At 36.4% G+C, this 27,400-nt stretch overlaps 2 protein-coding genes across 2 annotated transcripts; one reads left to right on the top strand and one right to left on the bottom strand.

Moving 5' to 3' along the window:
• The first annotated feature begins 13,420 nt into the window (after window positions 1-13,420).
• On the top strand, window positions 13,421-14,633 carry LOC115981981. Its single transcript, XM_031104446.1, has 2 exons — window positions 13,421-14,399; window positions 14,527-14,633. The coding sequence occupies exons 1-2, from the start codon at window positions 13,544-13,546 to the stop codon at window positions 14,577-14,579; spliced, it is 909 nt and encodes a 302-aa protein (XP_030960306.1). The 5' UTR covers window positions 13,421-13,543; the 3' UTR covers window positions 14,580-14,633.
• Window positions 14,634-15,743: 1,110 nt separating this feature from the next.
• Window positions 15,744-22,432, bottom strand: LOC115982966 (hydroxyproline O-galactosyltransferase GALT5-like). Its single transcript, XM_031105734.1, has 7 exons — window positions 21,428-22,432; window positions 19,197-19,429; window positions 18,825-19,115; window positions 18,596-18,724; window positions 18,334-18,507; window positions 16,592-16,699; window positions 15,744-16,239 (listed from the first exon to the last, which is right to left on the bottom strand). Exons 1-7 carry the CDS (start codon window positions 22,203-22,205, stop codon window positions 16,030-16,032), a joined length of 1,923 nt encoding a protein of 640 aa, XP_030961594.1. The 5' UTR covers window positions 22,206-22,432; the 3' UTR covers window positions 15,744-16,029.
• Window positions 22,433-27,400: the final 4,968 nt, after the last annotated feature.

A 27,400-nucleotide genomic window follows, 5' to 3' on the forward strand; every position in this document is an offset into this window, starting at 1 on the left:
TCAAATTTGGTGTCATTTGTCTTTACTTGAGTTTTTCTCAAGAATCAAACAAGTGGGTGTAAAATGTTTTAGTAGCCCCAATAAATAATTGGTACAATAAACCCAATACTGATAGTAACAATTCTCAATATTTTAGTGACATCACCATGTGTTACTGTAATTGTTGGTACTTCCAAAGGATGTGCTCTTAAGTCTCGAGACTTTATACGAGAGTAATAATAATTTGAAAAAATTGTGGAACAAATGAGGAAATATAGTTTTAGTAATAGATCAAGTTTCGGATTATATGTATTACTCCACTTTGAAGTAGATGTTTAGAATTACTTTAGGATTGTCCTAGAGGTTATAGCAAGAAGTATGTTAGTCTCAGAGTTTCAGGTTTCTTGATTAGGTGTGTTTATCATTGCACACAATCTATTCACATCGAACCAAATTCAATAGTAAGTCAACCTACACCTTTCATTTTTTGTTCTTTTTGGCTAGAAGCAAGTCAGCCTAAATTAGAAGTTAGAACTAAGTTTTTGGAGGAAAAAACTTGGGGAAAGAACAAGCAATCCATATCTAAACATTAAGTTCAAATATTTAAAACAAATGTAAGCCAACTTGGGGATAATTTTATTATGTTCAAAGGTGTTAAATGATGGTGACACATCCTGTTTGAATGAAATTATGATGGAGTTTTTTTTTTTTTTTTGGCTGAATAAACATCTTTATTTCACAAAAGGAAACCAAGACTGGGTACAGCAAGGAACTCATGGGCCTTTGCCCATCTCTTTCCAAAACTTGAGCCACTAACAAAGATGGATCAGAGATGGAGACTGGCCCTGAGTTGTAATAAAAGGCAGCCCAGAGGGCTAACAAATGAGCTGAAGAATTACCCTCTCTTTTCACAAAGTAAAAAGAAACATCATCAAACAAACTACAAAGAGTTAAAATATTCTGCAATATTACATCAATAGTCTATTCAGATGATGACTTTTTGTCTTTAAGAGGTTCAATAACATTCCAAGCATCACCTTCTATTATAACCTTTTTGAGCCCAGCTTCAACTGCTTTATTTACCGCTGTGTAGGCCGCTTTAGCTTCACCCCATAGGGGGCTTTTTGGGTCCAAAATGTCAGTCCAAGCCAAAACAACTCTGCCATGATTGTCTCTGACCACCACTGCAACTGAAATCTTATTCTCTCTTATGGCAGCATCAAAATTTAATTTCACCCAACCAGCAGGAGGAGGGATCCAACTAGACTCAGTCAATTTTAGTTTTTCCCCATGAACTTCTTCCCAAGCGGCTTTTTGTTCGTTATAAGAGCTTTGAATTTTCCTAGCTAGATCTACCACCGAACCAATATCTTCACCCAATCTAGCCTTGTTCCTCTGCATCCAAATCCTGTCACACACAATTGAGGCATATAATTGGAAATGAAGGGATTCTTCGTCCCTCATTCCCAATTTCATTTTGGGATCAATGATACATTTTACCCATTCTATAATATCAATATGAGATAAATTAGACATATTTAAAGGCCATAGAGCCATAAGCCATACTTGAGAGGTCCACGGACATTGGAGGAAAATATGTTCAATTGTCTCAACCGCATTCTTGCATAAGTAGCACTCTGTGGATGGGATATGAGATCTTTTCTCCAGCTCCTCACCTATAGGTAGCATCCTCCAAACCATCTTCCACAGGAGATTCTTGAATCTGGCATGGACCTTAAGCTTCCATAAACCTCTCCATTCTTTGATACTAAGAGGATTTGGGCCAGATAATTGGGGTTGGATGATTGACATATAGGCTGACTTAACTGAGAAAGAGCCCGATTTTGACAAACACCAAAAAATCTGATCATTGTGTTGTTGATGTGGAAGATTGATCCTAAGTATTTTCATTGCTGTCTCCGTATCAAATAACTCGAATAGCTTACCATGGTCCCATTGTCTTGAGTCCTGATCAATGAGACAAGCCACATAAACATCACTGCTACTTATGTCATTGGAGCTGGTGGGAATAAATCTTGGGATTTCAGGAACCCATGGGTCTTCCCATATATACGTACCCCATCCATTCCCAATCTTATGGCAAAGCCCATTACAAAGGACATCTCTGCATTTGAATATACTCATAGCTGCCCAAGAAGCAGATTTGGGGCACTGCATCTTCATAAAGTTTCTATGCTTCACATATTTCTTCCGAAAAAGTTGAACCCATTTTTTCCCAGAGTTACTAGCCACTTCCCAAGATAATTTAGCTACTAAAGCTTTATTTAAATCCTCTATTTTCCTTATACCTATACCACCAGCCCATTTAGGGAGGCATATTGAGTCCCAGCTTCTTAAAAACAACCCATGCTTCTTTTCATCTATTTCCCACCAGAATTTTCTATTGATACCATCAAGCTTATTACATACAGACTTTGGCAAAAGAAGGGAAGACATGTGGTAAGAAGGGATGGATGAAGATACTGACTTGATCAGAGCCCCTCTTGCTGCTTGAGATAACACTTTCATTTTCCATCCTTGAAGATGGCTATTAATCTTATCAATAACCTCCTGAAGTGCCAACCTTTTCTCCTTGCCCGAGACTAAAGGAAGCCCAAGATATTTCTCCCTCCTGTTTGAGGCATTTATCCCTAGCATATTTGCCAATCGACCTTTGAGCAACGATGAAACATTTTTGCTGAACATGATAACAGACTTTGACAGGTTTATTTTTTACCCCGACCATGCTGAAAATAAATTAATACACTCCATGATGCCATTTGCTTCAGACTCCCTTGCATGGGCAAATAAAAAAAGATCATGAGCAAATTGTAAATGAGTAATTGGTTCACTATCTCGAGATAATTTGACCCCCTTGATTCTATCATTTAGACCTGCCCTTCCAATCATTCTAGATAAGACCTCTTCTGCTAGAACAAATAAGAAAGGGGATAAAGGGTCCCCTTGCCTAAGGCCTTTTTCAGATTTAAAGAACCCGTAGGGAGCTCCATTGATGAGAATAGAGAAAGAGGGTGTTGTAATACATTGAAGCACCCACTAGATCCATATCTCTGGAAAACCAAAACACTTCATGACTTTGTGAAGAAATTTCCATTCAAGCCTATGATAGGCCTTCTCCATATCTATCTTGAGCCCCATCCAAGGACTTTTCCCTTTCTTCTTCCTCATTTCAAACATGATCTCTTGGGCAATAAACGTATTTTCCTAAATAATCCTTTCTGGAACAAAAGTAGTTTGCCAAGGAGAGACTATTTTATCAATAACCTTCTTAAGCCTATTAGCAAGCAGCTTAGATATTATTTTATACAGGACATTGCATAGGCTTATAGGCCTATACTACTGGACAGTTGCTGCATTACTGTTCTTTGGGATTAATACAATAAAAGAGTGGTTTAACTCTCTAAGCATGAAGCCCCTAGTAAAGAAGCTAGACACAGCTTCAAACACCTCTCCCCCTATGATGTTCCAATAAAATTTGTAAAAGAGGGCTGACATTCCATTGGGGCCTGGAGTCTTGTAAGAGCCCATACTAAATAACACCTCTCTTATTTCCTCCGAAGAAGGAATATTAACAAGCATTTCCCGGTCATCATCCGAGAGACAAGGAGAAATCAGATCATGCAAATCATTTGGAATAGAAGGATGGGATGAAGAGAATAATCTCTTATAACATTGTTCAAAGCACTTACCAATGTTATCCCTTCCAGAATTCCAATACCCTTCATCATTTTTGATAAAGTCAATGCTATTTCTTCTCCTTTTGATTACTGTTGTCAAGTGGAAAAATCTGGTATTTAACTCAGCTAAAGTGTGCCATTTTGTTCTTGCCTTTTGCTTCCAAAGAGTCTCTTCCCTTTCCAGCCATTCTTGCAGCTCAAGACTTATACTTGCTTCAAGCTTCACATTTTCAGGCGTTGGGTCTTTTGCTTGGATTTCTTCTAACCTTCTCCACGACTCCTTGATTTTTGACTGAATATTTCCAAACCATTGTTTATTCCACTTCTGGAATTCTTACTTTGTTACCTTGATTTTATTACACACTTTGAAGAGGGGTGACCCATGAATGCTCTGCCTCCATGCTTTCTCAACCACAAAAAAACTGGATTTATCCCTTGTCCATGCTTCTTCAAATTTAAAAGGCCTCTTAATATTTCTTTCCTCCCCTTCTGAAAGGAGAAGAATTGGTGAGTGGTCAGATGTAGAGGCTGGAATGTGTCTCATTGCAGCTCCAGGGAATAATATTCTCCATTTTTCATTTGAAAAAACCCTATCAAGTCTTTCTTTGATGTTAGCTAGCCCTTCCCTTCTGTTTGACCATGTGAATGGATTTCCTGCAAAATGGATATCTATTAATCCATTATTATTAATGACCTCTCCTGGTTTTTCCTTTGATGAACTTGCCATAGGCCTTCCTCCTCTATTTTCTTCCTGGCTAAATACTTGATTAATCCCCTATGCATGCCCATGCCCCACCAAAGGCATTGCCTACTTTATCTAATGCTTCCCAGAACATCTCCTTTTCACACTTCTGGGGTGGACCGTAAACTAGTGATAAAAGCCATGGTTCATTAATGGAATAAGAAAATACCAAGCAATTCACCATATTTTTACTTTTGAAAATCACCTCAATGTCTACTCCACATTTCCAGCCCACTACAAGCCCCCCTTTCCTTCCTCTTGGGTCAACAAACTCAGAATTATAAAACCCCATAGACCTAACCATCTTGGAAATTCTACTAAAAGGAATCTTAGTTTCAGACAAAAAAACCACATCTGGGCAAGTGTCCTTTATTGTGGCTCGAAGAACTCTTTTTGCCGAGGTTCGAGCCAAACCTCGACAATTCCAACTTAAAACAATCATGGCTAGGTTGGGGGCATGGTAAGGCCCGCCTCCTCAGCCATTTTGGATATTGGGGAGTTACCTGTACTAGCTTCAACTTCTTCCTCCATAGTAGATAATCTGGCCCTTGCTGACCCTCTGATTTCTCTTGCCCTTGCCTTTAGTTTTTTCCTCTCTTGTTTCTTCTTTCCCATATCCCTTACGGGATCTACCATAATTTTTGACCTCTGTAGCTCCTCACTAATATTTTCATAGTTGGCCCAATTTACCTTCACAATGTCCCCTGACCCAATTTTAGAGAGTTTAAGTGCTTTATTTAATGTTGGGCCATCCATTACTTCCCCTTTCCTTTTACCACTAATACTTAACTGGTAGGTCTTCGTGGACTTTGCTGAGATAGCTATTGGGCCTGGATCAACTTCAGTTATCTCCTCAACTTCTCTGCTTCCTGATGGCTTATTATCCTTTGACTCCTCTGCTTGGTTGAAAAATGCAATCCAAGCTAGCCCTTTTAATTGGGCCTTTGAAAGCCCAACTACATTAGGAGGGTTCGACATTTCTAGAGCTTTTGGTTGGGATGTTTCAGTGGAATAGGAAAGTGGGTTGGGACTATCTGGATGATTCTAACAGTGGGTATTTAAAGGTTGAATTTGTGGGTCCGAATTTGGAGTGGGATTGTCTAGGTTTTATGTGTTTTGGGACTCAATATTTCTTGGATTTTGTGTCTGGTTCAGAATTGGTTGACTATAAGTTGGATACTTTGGATTTTCGGTTTGTTCAATGTCCATTGGGATTAGGGAGGTTAATGCAGATTGAACCAAACATGTGCTAATGGGTTTGTTTTCTTTGAATTTGACGTGGGACTCTGGTTGGGTTTGGTTGTCGAGATTGATGATTTTTTCTAGGTGAACAAGATTTGAGGTGACAAGGGCTGCTAGACTTTCAAAATTTGTGGGTAATTGATCTGTCGGGGTTCCCAAGGCATCAGAGCTGATGATGTGTTCCCCTGTTTCATCACTGTTCATCACATGCTCCACATTCATCTACCACCGCTGAAGGAGGAGACCTTGTTGGCTCTGGATTGCTATCCTCATCTTCATTACATATCTCTGAGAGGAACTCTACCCATCTAGAGGTTCTTTTTCCTTGAGTTTCAGCTTTCATCCACGGTCCAAACCCCTGAGGTTCATTCAACATCTTCTGCACTGATGAACTACATCTGACTTTAACATGTCCCAGCTTACCACATTTAAAACAAAAGTCCGCCACTCTCTCATATTTTAGTTGGATCCAGATATCAGGCATAGAATCTCTATCCAGGAAAAAACCACTTTTTAGTGGTTTACTCACTTCAAATTCCACCTTGACCCTCAAAAATCGGCTCATACACACCAAGCCATCACCTGTGAAGTCTACCTCTAAAACTTTTCCCAAAAGATTTCCAATATTTTCTGCATTTTCTTTTGACATATATTCTATAGGTAAATTATGAATTTGAACCCACAATTGAATGAAAGAGAAGTCAATATCTCTTACCTGGAGTTTCTGATCCCATGGTTTAAGGATGAGAGGAAATCCCTCTATGTTCCATGGCCCAAGCTCAATGACCCTTTTCCTGTCTCCTTCAGCAGCAAACTTGAAGAGATATATATTGTCACTTAGGTCCACAATCTGAACTCCTTTAGCCATACTCCATGCTTTCAAGAGAATAGCTTTGATTGCATTCTTATTTATGACTTTATCTGCCATAATCTTACCAACTAGACCCAAGTTATACATTATGCTGACTGCCTTATCGTTGGCCTTCAGCTTTATGGATTTACTGGGGCTTTGTAAATTGGCTGTTTCACTGACTAGAGAATCCACTATGGATACATCTAGTTCTTTATTTTTGGATGATTTTGCCATGGGACCAGATTGGCCCCCACTTGGTGGGTATTTACCGTGCTCCATGGTTGGGTTACTATGGATGAAGATGGGTGAAGCAAAAAAGAACAGAGGATTTAGATCTGATGAGACAAAAAACTAGATGGAGATGGGTTATCACTAAAAGACAGAGAGATAGGGAAAAGAAAAAGGAAGATTGGAAGAAAAGAGACCTAGAGCCACTGGGAAGAAAGTAGGCTCAGGTTAGAGACAACTTGTCCAAGTAAGGAGAGAGAGTTGCCAAAAGCAACGAGTTTTTAAATTATGATGGAGTTGATGTCAAAAAAGAAAAGAAAAGAAATTATGATGGAGTTTTTACTCTCATGGTGTCTCTTTGGATGACCAGGACTATGGTTAAATAAAGTAGCTTCCTCCTTTCATTTTTGTTCTTTTTGGCTAGAAGCAAGTCAGGCAGCCTCAATCAGAACTAAGTTTTTGGAGGAAAAAACTTGGGGAAAGAACAAGCAATCCATATCTAAACATTAAGTTCAAATATTTAAAACAAATGTAAGCCAGCTTGAGATGATTTTATTATGTCCAAAGGAGTTAAATGTTGGTGACACATCTTGTTTGAATAAAATTATGGTGGAGTTTTAACTCTTGTGGTGTCTCTTTGGATGACCAGAACTATGGTTGAACAAAGCAGCATCTTCTTCACTTATACCCAAATTCCCAATAGTACGATATGAAACCTTTTTTAGCAGCATAGATTCCTTTCTATTGCAAATTTTGTTTTACAACAAAATGAACAAACTTGCATCAATAGAAAACATGTAGTGTGGGGGTCAGTTAGCCAGAAAGTATTATTAAAACTGTACGAATTGGGCCTATGGCCCAATCCGAGGATATGAACTAATTCGAGGATGGTCAAATAAGGTCATTATGGGAATGGTATAAGAAGAAGAAATAAGGATTGTATATGATAGTCCAAAATATGTCCGAGGAGAAAAGTCATCTTGGAAACAGAGATCCGAGGTCAGTAAGAGTGTCTTATCATCCTGAACATCCTTCAAGGTTGCATCACGATTAGAAATCAGACATTGGATAAGGGAGGAGTAAAGGGAGGCAACAAATATCTTCAAAAGCTGCTACCTCCACATTAAATGCATCCTAGCTAACTCTCAAGCCATATTAATGTGGAGGTGATACCTGAACAGCGGTTAAGCAGCCTTACAGCTGCTAGTTGAATTTTCTAGGAGGTGTTGGATGGGACAAGAAAGAGTTCCTAGAAACTAACCTACACGTGTATGGTAGAGATGATACCAAAATTATCGTATATAGCATGGAGAGGTGGCGTAAAGGAGGAAGATCGAGAAGTCAAGAAATCTTTGTAATAATCCTTTGAACTCTTGTAACATTGATCATCAACTGGATATTATAATATAGCTCCTCGGACTGTGCCGAGGACAGATTTTCTCATTTTACTTGTGTTTGATTCTCTTAAATAAACAACTGTTATTGTCTTTCTTACCAAATAGAATTAGATCTTTTACCCACGCTCTACAAATTCACTGTTTGGGTTTGTTGGGCTAAAACTCAATCCTATATTGGGTCCAATCCAAATTTAGTACTTACATGTAGTTTTGGCATGTTTTGATGATTGAAGTATCAAGACATAAAAGGTTATGTAGTATCATCAAATATAGAATTTTAACCTTATAAAAAAATAAAAATAAAAATCAACCCAAGGATTCAACTTCAATTTTCCTTCATTTCTTTCCATTTTGTAAGTCACACTTTTTTTTTTCCTATTAAATTCATGATTTTCTTCTTGAAATTATATATTAAGGGTCTATTTGGATGCCGTTTATTTTGCTGAAACTGAAAATTTATTGCTGAAAGTATTGTAGATAAAGGAAAAGTTAACTGAAATAGTACAGTAAAGCCCATAAATAGTACCAAAAAGTGCAGTGAGGCCCATAAATAGTAGCAAAAATAAGCTAAATAGTGAAATAATTTTTATTTTTCATTGGTATCCAAGTGGAGGCTAACTTATCTAATTGTTGGAAGAACAATAACTTAAAAAAGAAAATAAGTGTTAGAATTTAGAGCAAAAACATATATATAGTAAATATATCTATATAATATATAAATGTTGAAGTATAGTATTTATTATTGTTACACTCCTGCTGAACCATATTATCTTAGCATTTATTTTCTCATTATATATATATATATATATATATATATATATTATCTCAGCATTTCAATCCATTTGGCCTATTTTAATCCTCTTCGGTCCACTTCAGTCCATTTTGGTCTAGTTTGGTCAATTTTGGCCCACTTCTTTCTATTTAGTCCATTTTGATCCACTTTAATGATGCTTTGAGAGAAGAGGTTTATGGAGAAAGATAAGTTACTTTATTGACAATTATGTCACATTCTTAGTGTAATGTTGATAAGTTTTTGATAAAATTACCTGTAGGGGTGACAGGCCTAGAAGTGTATGTTGGGCCGTGGGCCCTGTCCGAGAACACTTAGTAGTCCAAGGACAAGTAAATGTTGATGTAGAAGTGCGGGCTAGTGAATGAAGGTGATTGGTCATGAGAGTTCAGGAAGGTGGTCTGAGGTCAGAAGGGTTGACCTATTATCCAGAGCAACGTTCCTAACAGTTCCACTGTTAAGAATAAGCATCAAGAATGAGACTAGGGGAAGGTAAGAAATATTTGAAGGAAAGCTACTACCACCGCATTAAATACTCTGTAGCTAACTCGTTGACCGTAGTAATGTGGAAGTGATACCTGAACAATGATGTTCAACCTTACAGCTACTTCTAAAAGTTTCAGGAAGGTGCTAATGGGACAAGGACAAGAGCCAGCCATTTGATCTACACGTGAAGGGTTGAGATAGAACAAAGGGGGGTAATATAAAGGAGAAGAATCCCATTACAGGGAGATCATTTGATAATTACAAAAAGAAAAAAAACTGTAGCACTAAGAACTGTAATTGTAACCAAGTCTAAGAAAAATATATATCCAAGAACTACTCTCCTCGGACACTGCTGAAGAAGAATTTCTTGTTTTTCATTGTTTTTCCTTGCTTTCTCACCATCTTTAGTCCATCGTGAGCGTTGTTCAATTCATTGAAACCTAGTTTTTAGCACATTCTTTACAAATTTATTGTATTGGGCTCTTTGGGTCTTAATCTATCTACCTTTTGGGCTTAGGATCCAAAACCCCTACTACATTACCTGATAAATATTTTTTTTTGGAAGATTTCAAAAGGTTTACTTAAAATAGTTTTACGAAATTAGATGAAGCAGAGTTGAAAGATGAAAGAAAATAGGTTTAAAACTTTAAATTTCTTACTTCTTAAAATAGTAACCAGCCTAACCTATAGAATGTAACAAAACTAATTAATCCCAATAAAACAACCTTCCCTCTCTATTTCACTCCCCAAAAGGCAATACAATTAGCTAGTATACTTCATGTATACTTCCACACAACATAATTCCGGCTAACTATACGGACAAAATGGGCTTCTGCCCTTTTCCACAAAACTAATTAGCCTTTTGCCCTTCTTCCCAAACTAAATAGGGAAATGCCCATTTTTTGAAACTCGACTTTTTCAAAATCGAGTTAAACCCTATAGTGACGTTTTTAAGGATTTATAGTGACGTTTTTAAGGACCTATAGTGGCGTTTCGTAACTTGATATCCATAAAATTGAGTTATAGGCAATAAATGCCCCTTTTTTGAAACTCGACTTTTTCAAAATCGAGTTAAACCCTATAGTGACGTTTTTAAGGATCTATAGTGACGTTTTTAAGGACCTATAGTGGCGTTTCGTAACTTGATATCCATAAAATCGAGTTATAGGCAATTTTATTGCCTATAACTCGATTTTGTGAATATCAAGTTATAAAACGTCACTATAGGTTCTTCAAACGTCACTATAGGTCCTTAAAAACGTCACTATAGGGCTTTAGATTTTTTTTTTTTTTTTTTTAACTCGATTTTGAGAAAGTCGAGTTTCAAAAGAGGGGCATTTCCCTATTTAGTTTTGGAAGAAGGGCAAAAGGCTAATTAGTTTTGTGGAAAAGGGCAAAAGCCCATTTTGTCCCTAACTATACATATCAAATTTCATTCTAAAACATTTGTTACTTATTTCTCTCATAATTTTTTTTAAAAAAAAAATCCACAATTTTTCTCAGCAAAACCTTGATTTGCTTGTATAGTTTCATGATGTTATCATGGACAAGTTCTAAAGAACATAAGGATGCTTAGTTCAACATTACATCGAAGTTAATCGATCATGGATCAGCATGCATGTACTATTCACATTCTTTAAGATGTATATATATATATATATATATATATATATACACACATACACATACATATAAAGGATTATCTTGGTTTTGTGGAATGCTTTTTCCTCAGTTAACGAGTTTGAGTACCCCAATCAAACCTACATGGCATGCATAAAATATTGAGCGCAGATTTGAAATTGAGCTCAAGGTTCAGCTGATTGACCAAGACTTCCGAACCTTATTTATTTGGGTAACTGAGACTTGATAGGTTGAATAATGTTTTTGTTTCTCATGGCCACTACTTTAATTGTGATGAAGTTTTTCATTAAAGAAACATTGTAATAAAGCTGATATATTCTAGATCTGATCCCCGTAAATTAAATTTTAGATTTAAAATTGAAGTTGAAATGAACAACCACGTGAATTTAAGAATGCTTCACGGGTTTTATTCTTTTTATTATTATTTTTCTGTGTATTAACCCTTTCATGTTAGAATGCCATCACTAAAAGCCAAAATATTTGAGGCTTGTTTGAGCTAAGTTCTAGTTAGCTCAATTAGTAAAGTTAATTGTTTTCAAATAAAGAACATGTATAAAATCCCACCTATACACATACAAAATTTATTAGTTTCTGGATCTAATGATCAAGAGTTATTATTATTAAGCAGAAACAATAGGCGTTTTAATTTTATCGTAACTTTCCATCTAAATTTGGGGTATATAATATATATAACTCCTCATTAGCAAACTGTTAGCCTCGTTAGCAAAATTGGATGGAAGATAAATAGCAAGACTAAATTATTATACTTTTAAAATTTAAATAACTAAAATTGATCATTTGAAAATTAAAGGACCAAAATCAGGCATGTCTCAAATATAATGGACAAAAAACATAATTTATCCAAAATATTTAGTGGTTAACAGATAGGAGACAAGACTTTATCCTCGAAAAACCATGATTTGATTATGCAATTCGTGCTTAATCTTTTCTGCTTTAGGAATTGGATAATCATAACAGATTAATGGGGGAGAAATTAAAGTGAATAATTAAGATTTAGATGTAATCATTATTGTATTATTCAAACCTTTTCTTTCTATTTCTATTTCCTTTTGCCTTCTTTTGAGAGGTTAAAGTGTTTGGGCACTTCGTCTAAAAGCTTCCAATGGACCTTCCAAAGAATAGAAACCCTCGGCTACCCTTTGTTTTGTGGGTGGCGAGGTAGGTAGGGAAAATTTTTAATTAAAAAATAAATATTTTATTAATCAATTGAAAAAGTGACTGTATATTGGAGTTCAACAATTCATGCACTGGCAGGCAGAATCCTAGTTGTGCCACATAAATTTATAAGCAAGTTGTCATTGAATATGTTGAAAGTAATTAACCGATCGAGAACAAAACTGATTTGGCATTTATTTGAAGTATGGGATGGGTGTGTTAAACATAGTAGGTCAATTCTTCTTTTAGTACCATGACTTTCAAGGTATTAATTGAGCAACATGGGTACATATCAAAACACAATCACCATTGTGACTTGTGTTGGATACTTGGATCACATCACAAAGTCTAAAATCCCATCACTAATTGACTAAAAGCATGTGATATTGCTGACTCGAAGGAGGGAAACTGATATTTAAACGAATGGCTCTTTCATCAAGCCCTAGTTTATTTGGTAAAATAGAAGAGATTCCTCATTTCTAGTCCTTTATGTAAAGTAATATATCGAATCTCTAGCTATTAATTATATTTTATAAAAACCAATAATATTTAAGCATGCAAATCAGCCAGTCAAATAATGAATTATGTCGTTACAACTTACAAGTGCAAAGAAGTCAATTGAGAGAGAGAGGTGAAATCTTCACTTACTCAAAGGATTCATTTCATTGAAACGTTTAGCAATTTACAAATCCATAGGATATAGAATTATTACTTATTTGGTAAAATGAGTAATTTTAAATAAGAAAATTTCTTAATTTACATTGTACTAACAATCACATTTGTTTAGTCTACAATGTAAATCTATAATTATCTTTTAAATAATACGGTATCATCTATACCTTCTATTTCTCTCGTAAAAAGTGTAGCATAACATTTTTCGTAATGATTGATATGACTAGCTATAATTGGTGTATAATAAAAGTAGTGTCAATAATAAATGTATATAAAAGTAATATTATTTCAATTATAACAAATCATATTAGCCGTTGAAAAAAGTATTAACCTTTGTAAAAAATATTGATGTTGTAACATTACTTTTTCACTTCAATCAAACATAGAGTATTTTTTTTTTCCCTCTCTCTCTAAGCATCTAATAATAGGGAAAGGCATAGCATTATCACCAAAAGCTAGCCAGCCTAACACCGAAAGTTAAAAATTCAATCCCCATAAAACAAGACCACAAGCACCTTCCTCTTTATTTCTCTCATAACTTCACTTAGCTAGCTAGCTGCTTCCAACGACATATAATATATACCAACACCTCACTTCACTTCCCAACTCCTCTACCTCTACCTTTCCATAGTTGCAAGAATGAAGCTAAGCCACTCTTCCATAACTCTTCTCTCCTTAATTTCTCTCCTCTTTCTCTCATCAATCTCAGCCCAAATCTGCCAAAGAAGCTGTGGCAAACAAATCCTCACTTTCCCATTTGGTAGTGACCCTGGTTGTGGCGATCCACGGTTCCAACAATATGTTAATTGTGACCAACAAAAGCTCACCTTAACCACTCACACAGGTTGTTACCCTATCACCAACATTGACTACACAAACCAAGTCATATACATCTCAGACCCTTCTATGTCAACCTGTTCCTGCACACAACCAAGTAAAGGCTTTGGCCTAGATGGGGATGCACCCTTTACTTTTCATGATGATACCATCTTTGCTTTACTAGACTGTTCAGTCAGCTCTTCACCTATATACACATTGAATGGCCTATATGGTGATGGAAACAACTCCAAAGCCCCTCTTTGTGATAACCAAGGCACACCCATTTGTAGTTATTTATATTCTTGCACGCCTTTTAGTACCATCAACCTTCCAATCTCTACATGTTGCATTTATGCTCCTGTGAATCTTGGACCCTCGTTTGAAATGGACTTAAAGAAGCTTCAGTGCACTTCTTATTCTGGGCTTTACAGCTACAATGGCCAGGAATCCAACCCTGAAAATTGGAAATATGGGATAGCACTCAAATATAAGTTTAATGTGAATAATGAGTATCCAAGCTCATGTGCTCAATGTGAGAAGAGTCATGGAGTTTGTGGCTACACTGGACCTTACAATTCGTTTATCTGCAACTGTCCTAACGGGCTCAACACGTCGTTGGATTGTTTCTTTGGGTCATCATTTAATAATGGTTTGAGGCTTCTTCCATGGAAGAATGGTATTATATTATCTAGTAGTTTTTTTTTGTTTTTTTTTTGTTTTAGACTCTTTCTTATTCAGTCTTTGATATATATATATATATATATATGATGCTTACAATTCAAATTATTTTGACCTTGTTGCAGGGGCTTGGTTGATGTATATTTTGGCATGGTCATTGGTTTGGGTCTTGTTGTAGCTTGTTGATGGGCTAACGAACTTCAGAACAAATTGTGAAGCTGAGACTTCTCCATGGTTATGGAAAAAAAGGGTTTGACTTCTTTGTTTAAAGAAACAATAAGTTTGGTCACACAAATTTTTTTACAATTGCTAAGGTAACATGTTATGATTGGTGCATAATAAAAATATTCTCCATGGTTTCATTGTTGCATCAATCATAACTTATCATCTTAACAAGTTGTGAAAATTTATATTTTCAAGTGACTTCATTTAATATTAAATGTACTTTCCGCAATTTAACGTGTAAATTTGTATTTTAATTTATCTTGATCAAGTATGTAATATGATGCGTGAAATTGCTTGCATCAATCTTTTTTAACTATTAATACAATTAGACTATGATTTTTTTTTTTTTTTTTTTTTTTTTTTGAGAAAGAGAATATGATATTTGATCAAGTACCAGACTATAAGTTATGACCATCACTTATTTATTAGGCGGCTAGTTTGTGGGCCATCAGCTACATCAGCTAAAGTAAATTTATGGTCCAGCTTATAAAGTAGAGCTTTAAGCCCTGAGTGATTGATATAAAATAAGATTATGGAATAAGGTTCCTTCTTCTTAGCACTATATCCACTAAGAGAGAATCGCTTTCACGATAAAGGTTCTCTCGTTACTTTATGCCTACTTCTCTGCTAAGTTCTACAAAGTGATGGATTTGGAAAGAGCTTTATACCTACAGATATATTCTAGAATCATTGGTATCCACAGTATTTTTTTTAACCCTGGGCAGCAGGGTATGCACTTCACTTACAAGCTTCTATATTTACATTAGATAATTAGAGGTAGCACCTATTGACCAAACTTTGTTAGAGTAGAGGAGAACATCCTACAGGCCATGGACTCTGCAAATGTGAAGCCAAATGTCTCTCCTCAAAGCAGAAATTGGATCTTTCACTAAATCGATTGGAGGGGAGTTGTGGAAAAACATAGTAGGTCTCATGGATCACAATTGGAGTAGAGCATTTAGGAATTGGACTAGGGGAGAATGTAAATAATATAGATGGCCAATACCTTGCACCGATGAGGAATTCATCCGAGTGCATGCATGTAGTGCACTGTTTCCAGCATACAGGAGAGAGAGAGAGAGAGAGAGAGAGAGATTTTGAATATAAAGCAGAAGCATTGTTTCAAACATTCATTTCATTCTGCTTCTGTGGTGTTACACTCTAGATTACAAAATAAATTGTTTATATATGTTTTGCCTATCTCTAAATAGCAACATTGTTCCTCTCATATTGCCCAGCGTATAGAGGGATGAATGGGGAACAAAAGGAGGAAAAAGGTGAAATAATGAACGAATTTGGAAAAGGATCATGAATATCCCCATTAGACTTAACCTGACTTGAGTATTTACAGAGGTATACTATGACTGCAAAATTTGTATGGTGAATACTATCTTGTTTCATTGTCATCTCATGTTGCAGCACTGGGGTTTTCCTTGAGATTGCAATTTATCCCACATGCATATCATCTGTCTTGGAGATTGGTAATGTGCAGTGTAATAATCCTCGATGCACCCAAATTGGCAGAATTTCAAGCTGTGCACATACTGCACAGGTCTTGAACTGTTGAACTGCTCCACCCACATTCCCATGCTCACATCTTCCATCTTGAACAACTGCACAATGTGAACATTGGTTAATCAATCATCAATAACCACCACCTAAAACTGCTGAAGCACATTATGTGTATGTTTGGATAGCGGCCACATCCAATGTTTTTGCGTGTCCAGCATTTTTTTGGTCCAATACACTGTTCACGGGACCCGCAAGTACATTTTTTAAGAAACACAACTTTAAAACTGGGTCCCACGGTACTATTCACATATTTAAAATTTATTTTACTAAAGTGTTTCCAATTTTCAGCAACAAACGGTATCCAAACAGACTTTACATGTGTGTGCAGGTGAACACACTAATAAACACACACACGCACGCACAGAGATTGAAGTGCAGAACAAAGCCACATACTCTTAATTTGTGCTCTTCAAAATCAGATACGATTAACTGTGCAATGTTGGATGATACAATGTAACCCGGCCCATTTGCATAGGTTGGATAGTCTTCCTCTGGCCATTCCTAGAACTCACAAGAAAAGGACATAATGGTGAGAAATGTGAACAGCATATCAAACCCTCATTAAAGAAAGTAATAAAGTCAAAAGAGTACTAAAAGTTGAATTGGTCAGGAACTCTACACTGTCTGGGTTTAACTAGGCCAAAAAAAAAAGTGATCATGGCAGTTGGTCAGTCATTTTATGCCCAAACATTGAACATTTAAGAGAGAAATATTTGGGTGTCTTAAACTATGTTGCACGGACACGGACATGGACACGGGGATACGGCAATTTTTGAAAAATAAGGACACGACACGGCGGGGACACAACGGTTAAATAATTAATTAAATTTTATATTTAGACATATTTTTTAATATTTTTAGACATAAAATACGTTTATGTCTAGAATTTAAATTATGTAAGAACTACAAATAAGTAAACTAACACCCAAAGTAGTACAATAATACACATAAAATCTTCAAGCACTTTCAGTATTCATTTTAGTAAAATCACCTACAATATTTAACTTTAATAAATAAATAAAATTATAGTAGGACACACAAAAACAAATTTATAAGTTATAACTAATATATAAAAATAAATAAATAAAATAAATAGGATAGAGGGCACCCACAGGCCACAGGCCACAGCAGCAGTTAAAAAAAAACAAAAAAAAAAAACAAAAACAAACGTGTTATAAATAAGTGAGTAACAGTACATTCACCAAAATTAATATCGAAAAAAAAAAAAAAAAAAAAAAAAAAAAAAAAGAAAACAGAGAGAGAACAGAGAAGAGAATCAAGAGATCGGTCCGCGCCGAGAGAGAGAGAGATCGAAAGGGACAGAGGACAAAGGACACGGCGTCGATGTCGGAGCTCACTGATCGGCCCGATCTAACTCTGGCGAGGGACAGAGGGCAGCGGCAGCGACAAAGGGAGGGTGGGTTGAGAAGAACTTGAGATGTAGTTTCAACTTTCAGTCTAAGAGACTCTAAACTTGCTTTATTATTTTAGGGTTATCACAAAATCAATGGTATTAGTAAGTTCACCGGTCAAAATTTGTGATTTTTTTTTTTTTTTTTTCTTTGCTGGCGTGTTGGACGCGTCGGAACCGCATCCGCGCTGTATCGGAGCCATGTCGGAGAAGCCTAAAAAAAAAAAGAAAAAAAAAAAAGGGACATCGGAATCTGACGCGTCGTCCCTGTTCTGGTGTCTGACACGTGTCGGACGCGGACATGACGCCAAAAATGGCGTGTCCGTGCAACCTAGGTCTTAAACCTCTGATAATCAGAGGTAGGACTCTTTTCCAAAGTAAATATAGCCCCTAAACCTCATGATTGCAACAAAATAAACTTTCTTTCAACATTTGGAAGATGACTATATCATTCCAACACACAGCATTGACACCTAACTAGTGTTAAAGCAAATGAAATTTCAAATCAGACATAATTAGATGTGGCACAAAATCTGCATTATATTACCTGATAACAAATTCTAACTTTTTGTTAAAAGCAAAAATAAGTAGCCAAAACCTATAAGCAGTGCTCATTTAGAGTCTGAAGAAATAATATCATAGTGTTACATTAAGCAACCCAAGGAAACAGAGCCAATTATCCTACTAAGGAGTAAGAACTAGAGGAGATGGGGAGAATTCATACCTCATATGTCACTGCCCATTTACCATGACGAAGGGGCTTGTGGTGATAGTTCATGTTTCCAATATAAAGGCTTCTATCTTCATCAACTTTTCTTACTTCCTTGATCACAGCATCCACCCTAACAAATGTGTCATCATCACACTTCATGATATACTTGGCAGCCACTGTGCGAACCTGTGAAGAGCCACATACATTGGTGATGTATATTTTCTAGTAAGAAAGAAAGAAAATAGCTAACTTTGGGTCATTTTCCAAAACTCACCCCATATTCGCAGATTGCTATAGTCTTCAACACAACAAGATCATAATTATCCATGTAAGGAACCATAACTATATCACCAAAATACTCTGATTCTTTTTTTAGCTCCAGATTTACTTCCTTTCTTCCATGCTGTCAAAACATAAATCTAAAAGCCCTAAATATCCAACATAAAGCTTTTCATCAAATGGTTTCTTATTAAAGAACACATGCCTCCAGCATCCAGCCTTACCATTGCTACAAAAAACCGAGCCACAACACGAGAAGATTTAATTGACTTATGTTGCATCCAAGATTTCCTCACAGCCATTCGCTCAGCAAAATGGTTGCCAGCAGATAGGATGCCAATGAAAAGCTCCAGATGCCCATAGGGAAGAGGTGGGGCTTTCCATTTAGTAAACATCTCAAGATGCATCTGCGTTGTGAAACTTGGATGTGATGTGGGTAAGGAAGCAGCAAAAACAGAATGTACATCAATATCCCCATTGACAGAAAGTCCAGTGGCATCTTCAAGAACAAATCCCTATGAACATTAGAAAAATTTCTTAAGATATCCAGTGTCCATTACAAAATACAATATGAGAAGATACCATAGGATACTCACAGTCCGATATGGAAATGAAGTGACATGCCTCCCATCTACATTAATATGGTAACCTTCCAAGCCAGCACTTATTGTTAGAACAAATAATTTTCCCTCTGCAAAAGGGTACGGCCAGTCTATAGACACCTGCTTCGTCCGCCCTATAAGTCTGTTCAACCACCAGGATGCCTTCGATTCTTCTGAGTGATTGTCATCATCACGAATCCACTTCTCACATTTCACCTGTCCATCAACTTCATAAATTCAAAAAAATCAGGAATAAACAGGATTAATTCAACCAAGGCAAACCTGTCATTATACAAAGACAGAATTCTACACCAAAGCAGTCTGAAAATCATACAAAGCAAATCTTCAACAGAAGAAACTGAGCTTTCTTTTCTTTCGTTTTTATAGAAAACTCACACCAGAGTGTAAGATGCCTAATATCATATTCAGAACTTACACAATGGCTTCAATTCTGTTCAAGTAAATGATTAAGTCATAGCCGACCCCAAAATTTTGGGACTAAGGACTTTGTTGTTGTTGTTGTATTGATCTTTGATCTCTTTGCTTAACCCTTCACTACAGAATTGATTGTTCTTCACAAATGACTAGGGTTGTACTTACAATGAAAGTTTAAGACCTTGATTAGGTACCTAGGCTAGAAGTGAAGATCTAGAAGGAATTTCTGAAACTTAGATACAGACATGTTTATTCTGTCATGGTGTCAATATCTCACTAGGAACAGAGAGCATGATAAATTGAGAACCATTCAAAGGAATTAGCATATTCATAGTGGATGAAGATGCTTGAAAACTTGTGGAAGTATTCGCTGCAGATGCTATAATGTTTTATTATGGAGAAACTTCCAACAGTCTACAAAAAATCATGCAAGCAACTAAATAAATTTAATGCTGATGGTTTTTTATATATATCTCTAAACTTTTGGTCTGGGTTATTTCATGTAATATCTTGTAAGTTATTTAATATGGTATTTTTCTCAAGATTGACTACCAAGTTAAGTTTTGTTGCTAATATAGAGAGAGTGAAGAGCAATCAGCGGCTTCATGGGTGAGAGCCGATTTATCATTTTATAATAGTGTTGAGTCAACTAGTTGGAAGACAAAATAGCAGCTTGCAAGACTACCAGCAGCTGATTGAAGGTGATTGTGACACTATAGGCCTATGTCAGTTTAACCTCAAACCTTTGACCATGTTAGTATAAAGATTTCTTAGGTGCAAGCTAAAACGACCAAAGCCCAAAGGACTAACTAAGAATAAGAGGTAAAATAAGCGTAATAAAGAAAAAGTTCAAAGTGGTTAACTACATAAAGAATTTGATATGGGAGTAAGTCATAGGAAAATATAGAATAAAGAGAGATGTATTGTCTTTCTTACCTGGAAAATGAAAAAGAGAATCTCAGGTCTGAAAGCAAATTGTTGTTCCTCGGAAGTTGAAAATTTCTGATTGAACATGATTGAGTATTCTTATGCCCATGTTACAAGTTTTATCTTTAATTACCTAGCCTACAGTCCAGCTACAGAGTACAGACAAGGGGGCAATAATTTACAACTAGATAGGAGGTGATCCCTTCTTTTCAGACCTCATGTTTCCAGATTTGGAAGCTTAGACTCCCATTAGAAGGCAACAGAGCTGCAGGTCATTTCAATTTGAATCTACAAAATAGTCAAATAACTTTCTACCTAAAACACAATCACAAGTATCACAACCCCAAATAATCCGAAAACTATTCTGTATCTACCTATACTACATTTACTTCAATGCACTCATTCTATCAGCAACAACCTTCTGGGGCTGGCCATGGATTCTCAATAGACTAATCAGAGTCAGCCACATATATTCTTTTCCGCCATTCTATTCTATCCAAAACCATACATTACATTTCCTCTTTAATTGACATGTCCGTTTCTACTACTTCTACTAATGTTATTTCAAGTCTTCCTCTCAAATCAACTTGCTTTATGGGACAAAGAACTACAATATGAGCTAAAGCTGATAGGCAAAAACAATAACAAGAAACCCATGAATTCTCAATGCAAAAATTAAACAAAAACACATTGAAATCTCCAAAGTCATGATCATGTATTTTTTTTGCCGCCATTTTGTTCTATATGAAGTCATACTCAAAAGAACTGCAATTTGAGCTAAAGTTGATAAAAATAAGACAAAACTAATGAAGTCTCTTAATAAAAAAATGAACAAAAACACATTTAAAATTAATATCACCTACCAGTTTCTTCATCAGCTCTTGACTTCCACCCTTCACACCTCAAAGCTGTACCCCACTGCATCCTATAACAAGTGTTCTGCTCAATCACAGGCCTTCTACTCCAATCCCCTTTCAACCTCGGATTGAAATGCAAAATCCTTGGTGGGTCTTCGCCATCCACAATTTTCAAACCCTGCAACTCCATCATAAACTGTGACACCATCACCGACTCATCTCCTTCGTTCAAAACCGATATTTTCGGATCATTCTCCGGGTGGCCCCACCTGGGTGTCCCCACCACCGTTATGTGGGACCACAAGGTCAGCCCACAAGGGAGCTCCAAAACCCGGTTCCGGAATTCGCCTACCGACAGCGTAATCGAATTTGGGCACGTCTCGGACCGGTTTTCCGGCCCCTTTTTCGGGCTGAACTCGGTTTTCTTGGACTCCATTTCGTCCCAGAACTTCTTCCCTATCACCCAAGCTTGCTTTGCCGACTTATAGAGCTCCGAAAACTCGTCCTTTTTAGCATCGAATAAGCTCTCGTTAAAGATCAAACCCGATAATCTCTTGAACTCCTGTATTTGCCGTTTCGGTTTCCGATACAGATACGTACCGTCCGGTTCGTCTCCCGGCAATAAAAACCCAAAAGCTCCGTCGTCTGAATCCGACTCGGTGCGGAAAACCAGTGGGATTTCGATGGTCATAACGAGTATGCAAAGAAACACTATGCCCATCAAAAGCTGAAGCAATCTGAGTCGACTCGGCGACACCAAAGTCTCTAGCTTTGCTCGCTTCATTGTCGCTCAAAAAACAAAAAACCCAAAACCCAAAAAAGTAACGAAGTCCCAGTTTTTGTTCATACAATGAATCAATGGGTTTGGTTTGGATTTGAAGGAATTGGAAGACAGGGTTTAGCTGTAACGAAATGAAATAAAGCAACTTAATAAAACAAAGGGAAAGAGAGTTTTGTTTTTGCAAAACAGTTTTGGTTGGAATTGTTTATTTTATTTTATTTTTTGAACACAAATTTTAAAATTACTTACCATAAAGGGAAATAGAAGAAGTAAAGAGCAGAGGTTCTGAAGCAGAAACAAATGGTCAAAGACCATACAGTGAAACGACTGCGTGTTAAGAGAATTCAATATAATCTATATATAAAATAATAGGTGAAACAGAGAGAATGTGAAATTGAATTCCAAATTAGAACTCTAATTTTGTGCCATGTGTCTAGAATCTGAAATTGAAGTTGAATTTTGCATCATGTGGTTAAATGTATGTGGGCTCATTCTTATTAAAACCACTTTTATGTATCGGGTCAAGTGAGTTACTATGCTAATTAAGGTTTTCTCTTGATTTTGTAGTCAAATGTGAAAACCAAAGAGATTAATATCGGTAATAAAAACTTTGTTTCGGTACATTGCATAATTTCCAAAAAGATAGCAAAGCCAGAGTTTGCATCTTTGTTATAAATTGCTTACAAAGTTTGCATCTTTACATTTGCACTGAGTTTCGGATTAAAGTGTTTTTGTCTTAGTTCTAACACTGAGTTTTGTTTACTATTCACTTACAAAGTTTGCATCTTTACATTTGTTATAAATTTCTAATATGTGATTAGATGCACATTATGCCTAAAATTCACTATCCTTATATTTGGCTTTTTGTTCAAGTTTGACACTTATAACAATGAAGAAAGCACTGCTATGAACCGATGGATGATACTTTTTGCAAACTGCAAAGGAACTTAGTGATCAATGGAATCTCACGCGAATTGGAGAGGATCCGGCTGTAGATGTCTGGATGGCAGATGTGAGTCACTATGTTTTTAAAATGTTCAGTGAAGGTAAAAGTTATGAACAATGTAAATTTTCCAGAGAGAGATTTATTATTCTATATTTACGCAAATTTGGTTGCCTTCTTGGAGTGGATCACTCCACCCTATCTTTCTACTAGAATTTTTTATTCAGATTGTTACAATTTAATTCGAAATTTTATTTGAATTTTCCTATTGTTGTTACTATCATATATTATCATTCCAATTGTTCGATTAGAATCTAAAATTGGAGTCCAATTTTACTATACACATGTACAATCTAATTATTTTTAATTTTGCTGTCATGTGCAGAAGCCAATGAGATGAAATTAATAACACATTAAACACTCATACTTTGGGAATCGGTAGTACCAATCTAAATCTATTGGACTTGCTTCGTGATAATACAACTATGAAGGATATATAAAAACACGCACAAACCCCTCTCTCTATAAAAAGAGATTGGAGAGAATTTCTTTTATCAGCCATGGAACTTTAGAGTTTTTTCTTCACACAAATGCCCATCATGTTACAAAATGACCCATCGTAAAACTACAAAATGAGTACAACTCTGAGGATTTTTTTTTTTTAATTTTAAATTTTTTAAGCTGCAAAAATTTCAATCACCAATAGAGATTGAAGATTCAAAAGCGTGAATGGATCTTTTGGATAAACATTATCACCAAGGTTCATTTTTCTGTGTAAAATATATATACTACTAAATTTTGTTAATGAAATTTTCTGATTAATAATATGAATTTAGACTTAACTGAACCTTTTAAACATGAATAAACTCATGATTAATAATATATCCATTCCCGTGCGGTAGCACGGGGCTACATACTAGTTCTCTTAACACGTGACAACATCGTATCAGGACCAGTGCAGAGAATACGGATCAAAGCTATGTCCAATTTTTGTGTCATCTTTGAACTATTTGTTTATTTTATTTTTTAAACATGGTTAATATGGTGTAGATGTTTTTTTTTTTTTTTTTTTTTTAATTTTTTTTTTAAGAAATAAGTTAATTTTTAGATTTTTTTTTTATTACATGCTAACATAAAACTTATCAAAAATTATATATTTAATAAATATTATCCGAATAAACTAATGAAAACTGTAAATACCCAAATGAACTTTAGGAGAATGTATCTCATAAGACATCTCTCTCACAACATGCGAAGAGATGTCTCGTAAGATCATCTCATAAGATTAGTATTATTATTTTTCCCTAGATTAGTATTTAATAAAAGTTGTTTTGATATTGACTTTAGGCAAAATGATGATAATTTAAATTTTGAAGAAGGTTGTTTTTCTAACACCACTTCTTAAGTACTTACTAGTTTAGTTCAGTTTATTTTCCAACCATTTTTGTCTATTTGGTTAAATTTAATTCTCTTTTAGTTGCAGCTGTTATTTGTTCGATTATTGAAATAAATCAATAAAAGTAAGCTATGCCGAATGGATACTTGATTTAAAAATATAGATATACTAGTCAGCAAACCTACGCGCAAAAGTAATAAAATATAATTTCATCTTTAAAAAAATGTCTCTCTCTCTTTTACTTTGTATATAAATATAAAATTTGATAATTAAGATAGTATTATGAGATATTTATTTTGATAAGTAATGCTATATACACAAACTATTTTATAATATTTTTACAAAATATTTATGTGGAGAATTCTTACTAGTGTTCAATTGAGCCCACCACTAACATCACATTTTTACTTACAAATAACCATCCATCACATCAACTGTTTGTAAAAAAATTTATAAAATAATTTGTGCCTATAACATTACTCTATTTTGATTGTGTTGTATGTCCAATATTAAATATGAAATTTGATAATTATGATAGTTATTAATAGGTATTTATTATGATTCTATTTTTAAATAAAAATATTAAATATATAATTATGGTAATTATTAATGTGGGGACTGGCCCAAAATAACAGGCTGGTTAGGCCCTAGGCCTGTCCAAGGAGTCAGCGTTGCCCAAGCAATCCTTATTTAAGCCCACTGGGGGAAAGAGAATATGTCCGAGGAGTAATTTCTCCTCGGATACTGCAAATTCCGGAGCAAAAGTACATCCTAGCCACTACAGTTAATCTTCCCAATACGTAAAATGGAAGGAAACCCAAAATATTTCAGCAAAGGCTGTCACCACCACATTAAATGCATTACAACTACTATCCTGGCCGCATTAATGAGGAGAAGACCCCTGAACAGTACTACCTTGGCTACCGCAACTCACAACGAATTGAGAGGGGTGTCTGATGGGACAGGTGTTCAAGTGGGGGTTTGGATGATCAACAAGTGTAAAGCCCAGATGATATGAAATGACTTGTATAATATGTAAAAGTCCCCCAAGGGAGGGGACGGTAAAAAAAAAGAGGGAGAGAATACTGTAAAGAAGCCAAACTGCATTGATCAGTATCTATTAATCAAGTTGGCATTTTTGTTCTTGTTTAGGTATTCCCTGAACTCATGCATCAAACCGTTTAAACCAACTGAAACCGAGTTCTTCAACCCATACTCTACAAAAATTCATTGTGTGGGACCTTTTGGACCAAGACTTGAGCAACAAGGATTGGGCTACCAAATTGTTCTCCTACAATTGGCGCCGTCTGTGGGGAGAACTGGAGTGTCGATAAGCACAACGGTTAAGCATGGCAGGACTAGGTCCACACTAGGAGAATCCCCACCAAACTAATCCTCAACAGACAGAACCTATTGAGTCTCAGCGGCAAAATGATCCTTCCAACCCAAGCAACAGAAGGAATCATGAGGGAAGCGTACATACTACCCAGACGAGCCAAAGTCATACCTAAATAGGTAGTCACATATCTCAAAGGCGAAACAACCATCAAACCATGCAGCGAGAGATAGATGACCTGAAAAGAAAGTTGTGACGTGCGCAGTGAAAGCGATCTCCCTCCATCTCAGATGCATCCTCTAACGAGGAGGACGTGAGTTATCGACGGAGGTCGAGAACACCCCCAAGTGAGACATTTTCTTACGAAAAGGAGTCTCACCCTGTGCAAAGGTATGAGAGCTCATCCAGCAAGGGTTTGGGTAATGACACCATGAACAAGGCATTAGATCAGATCTCCAGATCACCCTTTGCGCACAAAATCGAAGGGGCTAAATTACCTCGACGTTTTAATCAACCAACGTTTGCCATCTACAACCACCGAGCAGACCCAGTGGAGCACGTGAGCTAGTTTAATCAAAGAATGGCCATCTACTCCCAAAACGAGGCTTTGATGTGCAAAGTTTTCCCGTCTAACTTGGGGCCAATGGCGATGAGATGGTTTAACAGCCTAAAGACAAATTTCGTAGGCTCCTATAAGCAGCTCACTCAGACTTTTTGTTCTCGCTTTATTACAAATAGCAGAGTCCCTTGACCCCTAAGTTCGTTACTGTCCTTGTCCATGCGCGAGGGAAAGACCTTAAAAGCGTATTCGGATAGGTATTGGGAAATGTATAACGAGTTGGATGAGAACCACAATAACGTCGCTATCAGCACATTCAAAAGCGGTCTCCCCACCGAGTATGGCTTAAGAAAATCTCTCACTGGTAAACCCGTTGCCAACATTCATCAATTAATGGATAGGATTGACAAGTACAAAATGGTGGAAGAAGATCAGCTACAAGGAAAGGGAAAGGAGAAGATCATTCCCCCTAAAGGGAATGATTTCAGGTCGAAACGATATAACCATAACCAGCCGAGGAGAGATTTTTCGAGACAGGCTGGACAAAGTAACATGCAAACAGTTAATGCCGTGTTCAGAGAGCCAGTACAACAAGTTTTAGAGAAAGTCAAGAACGAACCCTTCTTCAGATGGCCGAGAAAAATGGCTGGGGACCCTTTGAAACGCAACCAGAACTTGTATTGCCACTATCATCAGGACCATGGACATACCACTGAGGATTGCAGGAATCAATGGAATCACCTAGATCAGCTGGTCCGAGAAGGAAAGTTACGTCACCTTTTACACCCCTCAAGCGGTCATCAGGGCCAAGAAATGCAAGAGCCTCGAAAAGATGTATCATTAAGACCCCCCACAGGGACGATACACGTCATCCTCGCCGCTCCAGGAAGAACCGGGTCATTTCCTTCCAGGGTGCTGTCTGTGGCTCGACTCTCCGCCGAGGACAGGGAAAGAGAATTTAAAA

Source organism: Quercus lobata, chromosome 3 (genome assembly GCF_001633185.2).
Source record: "Quercus lobata isolate SW786 chromosome 3, ValleyOak3.0 Primary Assembly, whole genome shotgun sequence".
Classification (NCBI taxonomy): Eukaryota; Viridiplantae; Streptophyta; class Magnoliopsida; order Fagales; family Fagaceae; genus Quercus; species Quercus lobata.